This window comes from Abrus precatorius, unplaced genomic scaffold (assembly GCF_003935025.1).
Source record: "Abrus precatorius isolate BTA unplaced genomic scaffold, Abrus_2018 Scaffold7, whole genome shotgun sequence".
Lineage (NCBI taxonomy): Eukaryota > Viridiplantae > Streptophyta > Magnoliopsida > Fabales > Fabaceae > Abrus > Abrus precatorius.
In genome coordinates, this window is record NW_020874417.1 from 6,528,725 (window position 1) to 6,545,375 (window position 16,651).

At 29.9% G+C, this 16,651-nt stretch overlaps 2 protein-coding genes across 4 annotated transcripts; both read right to left on the bottom strand.

The window, feature by feature from the left end:
* On the bottom strand, window positions 1-2,041 carry LOC113873385 (33 kDa ribonucleoprotein, chloroplastic-like). Its single transcript, XM_027511483.1, has 4 exons — window positions 1,665-2,041; window positions 1,463-1,564; window positions 388-684; window positions 1-129 (listed from the first exon to the last, which is right to left on the bottom strand). Exons 1-4 carry the CDS (start codon window positions 2,037-2,039, stop codon window positions 1-3), a joined length of 903 nt encoding a protein of 300 aa, XP_027367284.1. The 5' UTR covers window positions 2,040-2,041.
* Window positions 2,042-4,849: 2,808 nt separating this feature from the next.
* Window positions 4,850-10,736, bottom strand: LOC113872871 (nuclear transcription factor Y subunit A-10-like). Of its 3 annotated transcripts, none has more exons than XM_027510740.1 (6): window positions 10,629-10,736; window positions 9,633-9,894; window positions 7,605-7,696; window positions 7,443-7,511; window positions 6,400-6,540; window positions 4,850-5,911 (listed from the first exon to the last, which is right to left on the bottom strand). In XM_027510740.1, exons 2-6 carry the CDS (start codon window positions 9,892-9,894, stop codon window positions 5,543-5,545), a joined length of 933 nt encoding a protein of 310 aa, XP_027366541.1. In that variant the 5' UTR covers window positions 10,629-10,736; the 3' UTR covers window positions 4,850-5,542. The 3 variants fall into 3 exon arrangements, with proteins under 3 accessions (XP_027366541.1, XP_027366543.1, XP_027366540.1); XM_027510742.1 differs by having other exon boundaries at window positions 4,912-5,911; window positions 10,698-10,734; XM_027510739.1 differs by lacking the exon at window positions 10,629-10,736 and having other exon boundaries at window positions 4,912-5,911; window positions 7,605-7,729.
* Between the last annotated feature and the right edge of the window lie 5,915 nt (window positions 10,737-16,651).

A 16,651-nucleotide genomic window follows, 5' to 3' on the forward strand; every position in this document is an offset into this window, starting at 1 on the left:
TTATGTGTTGACACCAAACAGCATTTCCATGCTATCAACACTACTTCCTGTGTTTTTATGAATTACCGGAGAAGATGATGGCTTCTTATCTACAGCTAAGTTCAGTTGTAAGGGCCGGCCTTGAATCTCCTGAGAACAGTATATTACATATGCAAAGAAAGTGGTTACATAATTAGACTAATATATCACAAGATGAACCTACAGTTGCAAAACTAAGGGGCTAGTTGGCTTCAAAAAGTATTTTTTGCTTTCATTTTCTGTTTTTGAAACCAGAAAACAAAATGAAAACAAAGTGTCAGTTTTGTAATTACAAGTGAAACTACAAAATGAAAACAAAAAATATTTTCTAAAACCAAACAGTCTCTAATCTCCCAAAGTTGTTCATACCACACCGTTCATAGCATTCATAGCAGCCTCTAAATCCTCAGCAGTTTCAAAAGAGACAAACCCGTATCCCCGAGATTTTCCATTGTTCCTTTCATAGATGACCTTGGCACTCAAGAAGCCTCGCTGCTTAGCAAAGGCAACTCTAAGACCCTGTGATGTCAGATCCCAACCAAGGTTTCCAGCATAGATCTTGTAAGGGCTGTCTACAAATCCCTTATAGTTTGAACCCGTTACTAACCTTTTGCCTCGTTTGGGTATTTCTGGGAAGTTTACCTTAATAATCCTACCTCCAACTTCCTGTTCATCATCACAGCCATTTCCATCAGACTGAATTCTGCTTGCTTGTACAGTGCTTCAAACAAATTGAATTATGATGATAATTTCAAAGAGAAAGCTCATTCAACACAAGAGGCATTTGATGGCCTGGCTGTGGCCTTCATGGCTTGTTATATGATATTTCCTAAATCAAGACCCAAAATGATAAAAAGAAGATAGATATCTCCTAGATAAATGACAACAAAACATGAAAAATCTGAAATTACAAATGATGACAACAACAACAACAATCAAGCCTTATCTCATTAGGTGAGGTTGGCTATATGGATCACTCAGTCAAAAACAAAATCTTCAGAAATCTGATTAATCAAAATGTCTCTTTAAATAACTTGGTCTAAGGTTCTAACAAATTCATAACCACACCTTGATTACACACCAAGTTATTCACGTCTTGATATCCACCTCCATCTTTCACCACTACAACAGTTTAATAAATTATATCCAATATCACATAACAAAACATGACAAACTTAAATTATTAGAACTCCAAATAATTTATAGCCAAGTTTTAAAAATACAGGAAGTTATTTAGGTCAAATGAAATTTCCAATCGAAGGTTATAATTCTCCACTTTACCCTCAAAGTATACCCCTCACTTAAGTCCCATAAATCACAGAGATAGAATAGTATAATAGCAAAATGAACATGCACCCACCTTTGCAATTTGGATCATTTCATTTTCAATGAACAGCGAATGACTCATAAGAAAATCACTGATATCATACATGTAATGACTTACAGTGCCATCAAACATTCGAATTGCTTGCTCAGCATCCTCCACGCTCCCCATTGTAACAAACGCAAACCCTCTACTCCTACCCGTAATGTCATCATGCACAATCTACGTAACAGTCCAAAAAAAAAAAAAAGCTTAACTTTATGAATCAAACAAGAAAAACATAACAAAAGCTGAAAAGGGTTTACAAAAGAAACTTGGAAACCTCGACAGATACAACATTGCCAGCGTTTGCAAAGAGATGAGCCAATTGGGAAGAAGGCAATGAATAAGGCAAGTTCCCAACAAAGAGCCTCCCGCAGTGTGAGACCCTTGGGTCTGGTTTTTGGGAGGTTTGGGGTTGAGGGTCTTCTTCTTCTTCGGTGTCTGGGAATGCGTGGAAGGAAACACTGGGTAAGGGAAGATAAGAAAGAGCAAGAGGATAAGGATTCAAAAATTGGAGGTTGAGAATGAGATTGTGGGGTTTTAAGGAAATGGGTGTGTGTGGGAAGTTAAGTGCGAGTGAAATGGAAGAATGGATGAAGGAGAGGTTGTAGATTCTGTTGCAGACAAGGGAAGAAGCAGTAATTGTAGCAGCCATGGAGAATAAACGTTTATGCAACGTCTTCAGATTTTGGATATAGAATCACAAAACACATCGAATTGGTCCCATTTGAATTTGTCATGTTGGGCTTCATATTCGATCTTAAATATAAACTGGGTTGATTTAAATCAAATAAAAAAAAAAAAGTTCAAATGGATCGAACAAAAAAGAAAAAGAAAAATCAAAGTTAATTCAAGTCTAAAATTTTAAAATGAAACTATAATTTAGCAATTTGAACAAGTTAATCTATTGAGCTAGCTCACTTTATTGACTTTATGAAATTCACTTGAAGCTCTAACAAATTAAGGTTGATAAATTTAGTGTCTTTCTGTTTTCAACGTGATCGTGTTATGTTATTTAATAATGTCACCATGAATATAGTAGTCTAAATGAAGTGTGAAAAAAACTATACTCTTTCCATTATTTTAGTGACTTGTGATAAAAATTCCATAGATTATCTTGCCTCTATATTAGTTTGTACATCGTAATTTAACTTATTTCAACAAATTTCATTGTTAAATTTATTACAATATTTAAGCATATATTATACTCTAGAGGTAAGTCTTATTTAACTTAGTTTGTCTAATAATATTTAGTAAATATCAATTTTTATTAATTCAACTTTAAATCATGTAATACTATTTTTTTTATAATGATGCATGTTAAATTTTTGACAAATTGAATATTTATAAGTATATAATCTTATTTTATAATTTACATATTGCTTTTATTTTAAAAAGTATATTATGTGTTAAAATAAAGTTATATGATGAAGTATCAAATAGTGTTGTAAAATTATATATTTGACTTACTTATTGAGAATATTTTAATTAGTGCCGAATTAATAAATTTTAGTTTATAAATTCTTAAACAAAATAAATTAATCAAATAATTTGATACAAGGTCTAATTTAAGCAAAATTTTAAAGAAATCTTTATAAAAAAACTATTAGTATAATAAATGAATAAATTTGCTTTCATAAGTTAGAAACAACTTTTTTATTAAAAAGTTAAATGAAAGAATTTTTAAAAAATAAAAAAATGTAAGTTGAAATTTTATTTATTTTTTATAAATTATTTTTATAAACTTTTTTTATAAGTTTATTCAAATTAAGTATAAGTATCATACTTGAACATTTACATCATTTAATAACTTTTTGTAGAATGCAATATTAATCAATTTAATGGTTGGTTTGAAGGTTCTTAGTAAGTAAATAAAATTTATAAATTATCATACAAAAATAAAATTAATATATATTGTATTTATTTATTTTAATGAATAATATATTTTAAAATATAAGTAAATATTAAATTCTAAATAATATATCTATAAATGTTTAAATTATATAAAATTTAATATATATCATCATAAGATAATATAAGATGATTTAAGAGTTAAATTATTTAATCTTGTATTATATAAAAAATTATTAAATGTTGTGTGTGTATAATTTTAAAATAATAATAGTGATCATAAAACAATTTTTATAGTGTAAAGTCTTGTCCTTTTAACTAAATCAGTGTTCTTAAAGTAATATTTATCTAACGTATTACAAAAATAAGTGTTTGAGCAAGGTTAGGCCGAACACAAATCAAGTCATCAACCCCATTCTTTTCCTTATTAGTAATTGCAAATTTATAGGTAAGACATGTTAAGTCTTTGTTTCGGAACTATTTATAGAAATTAATAGGTTTAGATGTCACCCAAGCTCTTGTTAAAGAACTTTTAAGCTTCTTCAACACATAGAATAGATAATATTATGTGTGTAAGTGAGTTTAACCTTAGTATTTAAATGTCAAATTTATATAAAAAAATTGTTTAAGTTTGACCATTTATTTAAATTAGATAATTTTAAATTTTGTTTTTAACTTCATTAACATATTAACTTTAAATTTGGCTGATTTAACTTATTTATAACTTATTATATTTTCATTGAATATCTCTGAATAATTTTTTATTTATTAATCTAAATAAAAAGTATTGAAGATATTTGTAAAATATAAAATTAATAAATAAATGCTAATGGAATTAGATTTATGTGTTTAGGTAATTATTAATATCAGAGTTTTAAAATTTAAAATTGACTCATTTAAATCCTCAAATTTAAAAGTAAATCAATAAATTTAAAGGGACATGGATGAATTTGAATAATATATAAATAATTCAGCTTCCTTACACTTGCAGATTGTATTGTAACATAACATTACAAAATCGGGGAGTGGTTTATACTGCATCCGCTGACTCTTACCTTCTTATCTACATTAACCTCGTCGAAAATGGCTTGGGATCCACCATGAGCATTCTTCGTATCTTATCCTACTAAATCACGTTTCTTAATAAAATATTGGACTTAGTTTTCATTTATTATGAATATGCATAGGTTTCCAATTTTCTATTTCGGCTAAACAACATTGAAGTCATATTCAACATCCAAAACTGGCGTTATACAGTTTGCAAACTATTTAAGCATACGAACCTTGCATCTGAAAAGAAGCCAAAATGAGAGTTTGTTATACCATCTTCCTTGTTGCTTACAAACCCATTTCCTACACTGAAAACTAAACCAGAATTCGCATGAAAATTCTTACTAACCATTTGGTTTAATGAGCCACATCAAGAGCCATTAGTACATAGACCAGAACAAGAACAGAGGCCATAATTCACTCCATTTCCACCTCTCCTCCCTTTTTTCCAATAGAAATATTTTTAACTAAGCCTCCACTTTTCTAGACAAATATTGAAAGCTTGTTTGTTTTATAATTAAAAAAACAAATTTTTGTACTTTTCAATGCAAAACACATTCTCATAAAAATATTATTTAGATAAATTTATGCACGTCTCAACATCATTCAACGATTCAAAATTAATTGAATCAAAATCAATTTTACTTAACTTAAAACCAAACGGACGCAAAGTCCACCAAAATACAAAGTGATCATGTCTACTCCATGTTCCTTGTGGAAAGCCTTAACCTACTTGTGACTTCTTGTACTGCCTTTATATAACCCAAATGCAAAAGATAATAAAATATTGACATTTCCGAGGAGGATAAAACGAGATCAATGTTTTATTTTTCTAACAAAGATCACAATCCATAGTTCTATGATACATTTTTTTCCACACAAAGTCAGAATAAAACAACACACCTAGACATGACTAGAAAAGCACACACATAGTTAGAATTCATGCTTTTATTTTAACATAGACAGACACATCATAGTCTACTGCATCAGGATATCAAGCTGTTAGCATGTCTAACCATGCTGCAACAAGCATGCGCAGATAGACAAAGACAGTACTATAAATAAAATGAGCCAAGGATGAGTTGCCTGAGCACCAGCCATCAATGATTTGCCTTCAAACCAGATGTAGAGGCAAGCCTCCAGAACCAAATTTGTCACAGCAAACGCAAGAAACTGCAACAGATTGGCGTGTTCATCTGGTCATCGCAAGGGGGGTTTGGTGTAGCGTTACACCAAGCCCTCTTGTCTCCTTGCCAATCAAACTTTAAGGTTGCAGCAGTTACCTGCTGCACCCCATTTTGTGGACATGATGATACCGTGCCCACTATCTATCATGCCTGTTAGTGAGTGAACGGTAGATCCAAGATGATTGACAGAAAAGTTATCAAAACCTCCTCGAGAATACATGCTGGTCACCTCTGAACCGGAGATATTTGGACTGCTTCCATTTGTCTCCTTTGATGAATTTATAGTTCCAACCTCAGAACTCTGAGAGGCACTGTTTTTGTTCACTTCTCTTCCACTTTTACCATTTACGTCAGTGGAATTTCTCGTGTTCAAGAAGCGACCACCGCATCCTCTTGGTCGCCGCATTGCATGTAGATGGCGTGATTCATGCATATATGGCTGTAAGACACGCACAACCCAAATAGGTATAAAAAGGGCAAAAGGAAAAGAAAAATTGTTTCAAAAGTAGTCAAACATTGTCTTGAGGAAAGAATGTAAGTGATTTGTCTTTCGACTGAATGAAGGAATCAATAGCATGTTGATGTTTATTGGCACTATCTTTTGGTCATATATAAATTTCCTTCTTAATAAAATCATCATTTAATAATTCCAACTTATATACTGATACTTTCCTTCTAAGTTTTAACTTATCATATTTCTGCTTGCACAAACAATAATAGAAGTGGATTGCTATAGTATACAGCTACAAAATGGTTTTCCCCAGTGTTTCAAGTCTTCTGTTTATAATAAGTACACAAGACTACACCCTGAGAAAGATGTAAAACTTTCCACATAAATTGGTAGAAGCACCCGTGACAACTACATTGTTTCAAAGTTACATTATATTCAATATTTTTGTCATGACAGAAAGTTCGGAGTGCCCATACCTTGCGCCGTTTTATCAATTTATTCTCAAGTACAGCTTTAGCCCGGGATTGTCGACGTCTAATGATTCCGTGGTACTGCTTAGCATTTACGTAAGTTGGTCCATCATCATATGTCAAGTTAAATGGAAGCATTATACGTCCCTAATTTATTAAACATGGATACATATATGAATTAATAAACAGTGAAAGATTTACAGCAAATACACATATGATAACTAAAAGCAGAAAATGAACACACAAACTGCAATGCAGACTGCATTGTATAATTTAATGTCAACTTTACAAGTTCACTGCAGTTCAATTTTCTGATATGTGTTAATAATATTAACTAAATTTTATCATCTTTCACATCCATAACCATTGTATAATCATTATTTTATTACTTGTTTATCATTTAATTATAAATCCTTCTCTTTACATGTCTACAGACTACAAGTTACATAGAACCTATGCTGCTCTCATATGCTCTGGCATCATAGTATAACATGGTACTAACTTTGGGCTACCACAATACTTCTTAATAGTCAAGTAGATGATTAAAATTAGTTGCTTTGATACAGCAAAAACCACAACTAAAACTAGAAGATAGGAATAGGATAATGCAGCATATTGACAAATATACAGGAACTTATTAATATATGATTATAGGGCCAAATCTGTGGTTGGTCAAGAAATTTATTCAAGGTTAAAAATTACTGAATCATCATTTTTTGAGTTCTCTCTTTCTTCTTTAACAAGTAGTTTTCCTCACCTTGCTGTTTGTTTCAAACCTAATGCCTAAAACTCAGTAACCTCCATGAGCATGTTCAACTGCACATCCACATGAACATGTACATCTTAGGTACACAGACATTTAAAAACTAACAAAATATATTTCAGAATCCATTTGATTATATTTTCAAAGGTTACATAAGATTCATGAAAACACTGATAGGTAATTGTACGTAGACCCTATACATAGATAAAACAAATTCCCGTTCAAGCTTGTTGAAAACATTGCACGATTTATATAGATTTAGAAACTAGTTGGGGTATAGACAAACCGAAATTTGAGGTCCATAAGTTGAGATGAGCCCATAAAATTGATCCATATAAGGATATTTTGCACAGATCTAGCAAGGAAAGCATATCAAACATTTTAAATTATGTCCAGCTGAAATAAAATACTTAAAGACCAAAGGAGTAATTTTTGTGAGAAGTTTTACCATAGGCTGATTAAACCCATGCTCAAAACGATTGCGGGGCTCAGCAAGTGATGACTGCAGTGATAAGGTTGCCTGAGGACTTTGTGCATCATCTGACATTTTACAATCATTTGAAGAAAAAATGTCTGAACGATCAGCCGTAGGAATATTCAAGTATTGAATGTAGCAAAATTTCTCACTTAAAAGAATTGGAGAAAAAAAAAGAAAATTAAAGCAAATGACATGTTACTGGAGGATGGAGCATGATTTTAATTTCAGACCTTATGCCAAGAAAAATTATGGAACATGAAATGCAAGTTTTACAAAGGTAGCAAGATTTCATATATGCATAATCTCCTCTCTCTCTCTCTCTTGGCAGAATGCATATTCTGATTTTTCTGCTGGATAAATAAGAATGATGGAACTTAGCTATAAGTTTTTTTTTGCACCTTTTAAGATCACTCTCCATACAGGCATTGGCTCATTCATGAAAAAAATGGTACGACTTCTGAAGACATAAATTCAATTTTCTGCCTTCTCCGTTTCTGCTACAGTGTTTGTAAAAGTGAATGCACCCAATTGATGCAGTCTCCATCCTAAAGATTATCAACTTTTTAGCATGTCTCAAATCTTCCTTAAGTAGTTGGGATATAATACCATTCTATATAAATTAATTTCACCCAATTTGTTAAATAGCACCTTTTGATTAGCCTTGAAGGACATTTCCTGGGGTACAGAGGAAACTTTTGAAAAATTATCTTCCCCACCTTGGACTTTTACTTCTAATTCCATTTGCTTCCTCTCAAGAGTATATTAATATTAGGTAATGATACTCATGATATGGCAAAGCAGAAGTCCCATAAGAAGTCCTTGCAGCAAAAAGGTTGCCTCAAAATTCTATCCCATCTTAGTACTGTAATGCTCTCCTGTTTTATTTTTAATTATTAATTTATCTTTTGAAATTGAATGATGAACATGTGACAAGAAGTGTGGGATAATAGCAGTTTTTAAACATACTATTACGTTGTTAACAAGGAATGTACCACCCTCCATTTATTAGTCATGATAAGTTATCATTCCAAAAAATAAGTTTCATGCTTGCATATCTTTCTTCTCTCAACCAGGAATGTGTGTTTTAAAATAAAGTCCCTCATATCCAAGCTATTTTATCCATGTCCTATTCATGGAAGAAAAACAAATCCAAAAGTTGACCATAGAAAGATTTCCTGCAATATATTTCCGCCATCTTGAGATTAAAAGAAAAGAATGTTGTTTGCCGTATCAGTTCTGAATTATGCGCAGCGACGCTAATCTTACAATGGATTACAGTCTCATACTCTCTCATACTACCTAAGTAAGGAAAGCTCAAGAAGCTCATGCTGAAAGCTGGGAGGGGAATCAAAGCTTTCCAAGTCAGTTGGAAATGAATAGAAATAGACATGAATATCACAGAATTGAAGTTAACCAATGATTTTATTTAAAAAGTTGGATCAACAAAATGAAGGTTGAAACGAGAAATTAAGAGGAGATATCTGAAATAGACTAATGTGATAACTGAATATAAGTACTTCTTTAGTTTAGGACTGCCATTATCTGGTAAAACGTTGAATTCATCGACACGGGACTAGTAAATTAATATTACTGCATATAAGACCATAAACTCATTAGACATCCTAAGTTACTCCATAGGTACTTTGAAGATTCGGTTGTAATTTCAGTGCTACTAGAATCAAACTCTCTCTTGTCTCTGTTACACAAACAAATGCAAATTTTTTTTAATTTTCTAAAAAGAGTTGGTCATCCAAATCTGTAGCTTCCCTAGATTGCTCCAAAACAGGCAGGCAAATTGTATTATCCAGATGGTTCTTACCATAAGCCACCTGGCAGGATATCCATCTCTCTAATTTTTATTGTATTTGCGACATCAAATATATATACTTACAACTATCACAACAATTCATATAAATTGCATTTTGGTATAAACAAGGGTGGAAAATTATGCAACTCAGATAGAAACATACAAGAGACATCAAAAACCAAATTAAATACCTGGAAAGATAGTAAACTGGGTTGTATGTCCTCTATCCAACAATTGTTCAACGCCTCGTGCTGATTGCTTGCCGGTGGCCAATTGGTCTACATAGTTGGGAAGCTCCAATGAAAAGGGTTTCATTTGGCCACAAGACTCCCCACAAACTGATTGAGATCCAAAGGCACTCCACCATGGAGCTGAAGTTGCAGATGATAACTGTCCAACAGAATTGTGGACAACCCCTTCATGTTCTTTCAAATAAACCGTTTGCATCGCCATCTATAGCCTCAAAATGATCCAATCAATGACTTATTACACAGTTAATAAAGTAAACTAATTCCTCTATTGAAAAGTAGTTACTAGTTAGGAACTCAAGTGAAATAATATGCAGCCAAAGTTAAAAAGAACAATTTTGCAACAAAGAGAAATAACAAAGATCCAGGAGGCATGTCTATGTATTGTCTACCTATAATTACCAAGATTCTTTTAGCTGTACCAAGTTCCTAGAAACTGTGGTTCTACCTCAAATTTTATTCAGCTTTCAACATGGACATCAAGAAATAGGAGCTGAAATAAATAAAATAAAAAAAAGACATAAAAAACAAAACTTTAATTTGCATAGCATATTAATAAAAAAATATATATATATATAAACAAGTTTAAGATTATTCCTAAGCTATAAGGACTAGGAACTTTAATGCTCCCAAGTGGAACATGCAAGTGGAGATAAGGAGACAAGGTAAGATGAGAAAAAATAAAAATATAAGAAAAAGGCAAAAAGATATGCAAAAGAGCACTTAAGTGAGTTCAATAGATTGAGTTGACAACAAGGCCCATTAGTAGGAAGAAGATGAAGCAAAGAAAAGAATAGCATTCACATCTAAGAGTGAGTGGCAAAAGCAGAAGAAAAATGAGTAGCAACATCGGTTTCTACGAAGAAGCAGATAAACATCCCATTAGGTTGGAGTCATGTCGTTACTAAATGGAGCAAAACACACAGAGAGTACACTTACACGAAGAAGAGAGAGAGAGAGAGAGAGGGAGAGAGAAGAATAAGCAGAGAGGGGGCCAAAAAATCGTACAAGTGTTATGGAACTAGAAGCCAAACTACCAATGGACTTCGGCATTCAAGGATCCAAAGGGTGCCACCCTTTAGTACCAAGTTCATCTATTTTTTTTTATATATATAAATAATGCTACTCTCACAATTTTTTTTTATGACATTTTATATAATTTAAATTTTTTTATCGCTTTGTATGATATTGCATTTGTTTCATCTTCTCATTTTATGTCTCTTATAGTAAAAAGTACTGTTAACAAAATTTAAAATAACATTACTATTATACATTTGTGACTCATTTTAGATTATTTTATAATAATTTACATATTTTTTAAAATAAGCATATGTTTAATAATTTTTTAATATCAGTGAATTTTGAGTAATTACAAATAATTTTTTGTTTATTATAATAACTATACAGAAATAAAATAATTTGAATAAAACTATATCAATATTAAAATCAATCATTATATTATATATTAAATCAACCATCAGTATTAATTAAGAAGCTAGTTAAATTTAAGAAATATTTTAATATAAATTAGTGATAAAATTTACTCATTTTAGAATAACTAAATTGAAAACCTCATGAATTATCTTATATGAAAAAAATATTACCATTGAATTAAATATAAGTATTATTTTTGCCTATGATTGAGCGTGATTACTTAAATCTTATGTCTATCCTCTTTTCTCTCCCCTTATTTTGTTTGCTTATATGAAGATTCTCATTTCTCAAACTAAAAATAGAAGGGTGCAAGCAAATGTCCGGAGAAGGTGACCAAACAAATGGCAATATTTTAACAACTATGGAGCTATAAGTGGCAATGTTTATTAACTGTTATTTTATTATATATTCTCATTAGTGCAGGTTCAAGTGGGTTCTTCACTGTGTCCGATATTTCATCAGAAGTGGTCCTGAGTTTTCATACTTAGTCGTAGGTGCATGAGTTGGCTCTGGCCCATCAACTCGTGGGAGAGGTGGGTAGCATTAGGAATAAGTTCAATTTTCTATTCAAGATTTTGCTTAGTCGAGAATCTGGCGTTTCCTTTTAGGCGATTTACTATGTCATAATGGAATATAGTTGCTGCTTTCATCACCTTAAACCGTTCATGCCTCTAGCTTGATAACAACATTTGACGTAACCGGTTTATTTCGTTTTAGCTTAGGTAATTAATGGTTGTTTCAATATATTAAAACCTTGGAGTTTTTTACCCTAGCATCCTTTGATTAATTTGCTTACTGGTTTAAACCATACCAACAAGAATCAAGAAAATTTGACAGTTAGCAAGTAGCTATGTTGCTTTTAAACTAAGAAGTTGGCTGAATGGAGTAAAATAGAGTTTCACAGATGACAAGTTATATGTTTGAGCCTTTATTTATTTTCTTAAAGTGAAATAAATGTAAGTTTTTTTTTATGTGAGCACTGTCTCTTTCTCCTAAAAATTTTATGGTAAGAAAATAGCTATATTCTTAAGCATGTTGGTAGAATTATGTTTAGAGCATGTATGCAAGTAAAAAACAATGTTTTTATTACCAGAGACCATTTATTTTGGCAAATTTTTATATCTCAAAAGAACTATCTTTAATTGTTGATTAAAAAAATATACTTATCGTATTTACTGAAATTAAACATATAAATGGGATGGTAGTAAATGAATAAAAAAATTACATATATATGCACTATTTATTCATAATTAGTAATATATCTCGTCACTTATTATTATTGTTGTTGTATTAAAAAATTTACTTGATCAAGTGTTAAGTGTCATAACTAGCATAGCTGGAATTTGAGAAACGGTTACCTATGGTTATAGCAGTAATTAACTAGTGACTCCTAGCATAAAGAAGCTTGTTTAGTAGACTTTGTCATCAATCATAGTTTTCCTTCATGCTTTTATTAAAATTTTGCAATTAATCTAAATTTATGGCTAAAAGTTTCAGAAGTGAGCCTGATGAACTAAAATCCCGTTAAATGATCAGACTTTTGCAGACAAAGTATGTAGAGAGAAAGAGCTATTTCAAATCAAACTTGTAATATGGTTAAAGCAATTTCAAAATTGACTTCAAAATATAGAGTCAATTGTACAAACAACAAACAATCAGCAAAGTACACCTATCTGTGTACCCTATTAAGCTGATCAATTAACTCATGCATGTTTCACAACAAGCACCTAAACCCCGACATAATTGCATTACATACGGAGGATGTTAATCATGTTATTTTCCAAAAGGCAAATTGGAAAGTTAAGGCCATTTTAGGGTATTTGAAACTATGAAGCCGTTGCATACTAGTTAACTAGTTGTGTCACATTCATAGAATCATTCTTATATAGTTGGTACATTTATTAAATTGGACCATTTAAGCTAGAAACTCTTAGCGAGGATAAATCACAAGTCAATCTTTAGCCCTTTGGTATACAGTAACTACACTATGTTCAAGTCTAAATGTCCTTACGCTTCAAGTTTGGGCTGTTTTCGTAGAATGTCTCATATAGGCATTTTGTGTTAAAATATAGTAAGAAAACAATTAATTACAAAAGAAACGGTTTTTATATAAGATTTGGCTCTACGAGCCATTGGAATTCAATTACCGATATGTAGATTCTGCTTTGAGATTCATTATCTTAAGCCGGCCAATTATTTTTAAGAACAAAACATTTTTCATTTAAGGTACTAAGTCAACTTTCACTCAGCAAGAACTCCTTTGTGGCACCTTATGCCTCCTTTTTCTTAACACTTTGTTGCTTTAGCCCCTTTTTTGGATACATTATATAAGTGCAAATACCATATAAAATTTTCCACATACCATATAAAATTTTCCACATACCATATAAAATTTTCCACTAACTAAAAGAAGAAAGAAACAAAGACAAAATGAAAAAGGAATGGAAAAAAAAATATAGCGAAAGGTAGAAGGACGAAGAACCACACATTAATATCAACGAGTTGGGCCAATTGCTGTTTTTCTATTCCTAATATGTAGTCGTTGTCTTAAGTTTGTTTTTTGCTTTCTTGTTATTTTTTGTTATTATTAATCATTTATAATTATTTCTCGGGATAACTCGTTATGAGTCAAACAGATAAGTATGGATCTTTCTTCTTTGCTCTCTATGTTCTTCTGTTGTGGGATTGTGTGGTGTTATTAATTATTATAATTATTTTGTGGGATTACTCATAATGAGTCAAACAGATAGGTATGGATCTTTCTTCTTCTTTGTTCACTATGTTCTTCTGTTTTTCCTTAAGATAGGTATGAACTTGCAACTGCTAAATCAAGTTGGAAAATATATCATAGATATCAAATCTTACATCTCCTATATACGTACTCTATCTTCGTGCGATATCTTCCCTAACATAACCATAACCAATAATGTAAATTTTAGTAGCATGGATGCTATATTCACCAAAAAATATTAGAGATTTTGCCCATTAATTATTTATAATATGATTTTTTTAACACGTATTCAAAAATACATAATAAAATATTAATAAATAATAAATTTAGGTGAAGATTCACTAACTATAATAATATATTATTATAGAATATAAATTTAAAAACATTTAATTATGTTAATACATAAACATACAATTTTAGACAATTTTAATATCAATAAATATGTAAAAAATTATTGAATGCAGTAAGTTTACCAAAACTTACTCTTAAGTAAGTGAATCGTTATTCATAAATTTTTATTAAAAATATTATAGCATTCAATTTTAGTAATACATTAAATTTTATGATATTTTATTATTTTATAAAAAATGTATCATACATAATTTTTTATTTAGTGTCTTTGAACATACGTTAAAAAATCATAAACTTATATTATATTATATTATAATATTCAAAAACAAATATTATATTTGAATTTTTATTATCTCTGTTTAGATAGATATTAAAAAAAATATTTATAACATGATATGTGCTAATATACTTACTATTGCACATCGCCAGTTCATCTATCTAGCAGAAAGTGTGAATTGCTCTTAATCATGATACAGAGGCTTTAATTGGTTTATAGTTGAAAATTGTAGAAATTGATTCCCCAAAAAATGAAAAATATTTAATGCACATTAATCGATATGCATTTGATCTCATTGTCTGTTTGTATAAAACTGAAAATGAAGTTTACATAAGTTACAATGTAAGCTCTGCGAGAAGTGAAAAATTTTAATTATTTAGTACTTTATTCAAAACTGTTGATCTCAAATTTTCAAAGCCCATGGCACTTTGTCCAATGAAAAATCAACAGAGCCAGAATTGTTTTATATTATCCCATGTTTCTTTCCAACGAGGAAAGGTTATTTTCTTTTCATCTAAAATTATAAAATTACGGAATCCAAGGCGACCCGTTGAATAGAAACCTAGTCATCTCCAAATTACATATTAAATAAAATTTATATTAAAATAAATTAACTCAACATCCAATTAATATCTGACAATATTTTTTAAGAGTCAAGATCCAATACAGTAAGTGTCAAACTTACATATTTAATTATTAAATTATCTTATATATTTTTATAATGAAGTATATTAAGACATTTATAAATATGTTAGTTAAAATTTGATATATTTTTTATACTTTTAAAATATATTATTTATGAAAAGAAAGTAATACAATAAAGTGGTTATTTATATAAACGTACAAGTTTTATATTTAACGTCAGATTTAACTTTTTTCAATACATTCTGACATTGCTTGTTCTATCTTCAAAAGATAAATATTATTTTACATTAAATATTTATTTATTTTTTGTCCTTCTCGTTTAATTGAAAATAATAAATTATTTATTGTTTTTTACACCCTTACGCGTATATTTATTTATATATGTATAGAAATCTTGTAAGAGTAACAACTGTAAATTGTCTATATGTGGCACATAGGATTAAAATGTTCTGTTTCATGTTTTTGTCTCCCTTTGTCCCTCAATCAAAATCTGTCATGTCATATGACCTCTTCTTTAAGTCTGTATAAGAGCAAAAAAAATAATAAATTGTTTGGAAATAATTAAATGCAAACCAAATAAATATTTTTAAAATACTTTATCAAAAAGTTATAAAAATTATTTTTTAAAATATAAATTAATTCAAACACATTAAGACTTTTATAATTTAATATATTTCTGAAAAAGTTTATGTCTATTTTTTTTAAAAGGATATGTTTATAAGTGAAATTTTGAAGAAAAAAAAAGAAGAAAATTTTATGATATTTATTGAATAGACAAAATATTACAAAGCATGAGAAGGAAGTTAAATTGTGTTTTTATTCTTTACCAAAAAAAATGTGTTTTTATTGCCTTAAAAACGTTTTAGCGAACAAAACCTCAACTTATAAAAAATGAAAAGGTTTTACAACAAGAACGTCTTAAGATGATTGTGACAAAGGATATGGTCTAATGAGAAAACAATATAAGAAATATGTATCAAAAAAATTTTATGCTGTAAAACTTCACAATTTAATCCCTTTTTCAGTTAGCAAATAGACAAAAAGGAATACAATTTATAATAGAGATAAACATTATTTTTATATTATTTATCCAACAACTTAAGGCTACATTTAGTGTTTGATAAAATTTATGAAATTTTTTATTAAAATGATTATTAAACAAATACAAGGATGATTTTAATCACGTCTCAGCTATTCTTTAACAATTAAGTCTTTTTAAACTATATCATCAAATCAGATTAGGTAACTTGATTTGAAACTTCTCATTCTTGTAGTCGGTAATATCTTCAATTAAAAGTACGAGGCTACTAAGAAGTTTCTTATAATTATAAGACGATTGAATCTTAAGTTTATAATGTTGGATGATTTTAAGATGATCTCTTTTAGGGTGTGTATTTTTTGGATGAAGCAATGCTTATCTAATTTTTGTACACTGAAAGTAAACTTAATTTTCATAACGTATTTATCAAGTCATTTTAGTTTATTTTTCATAAAAAACAACTTGCACTCAGGTTCAACTTTTTA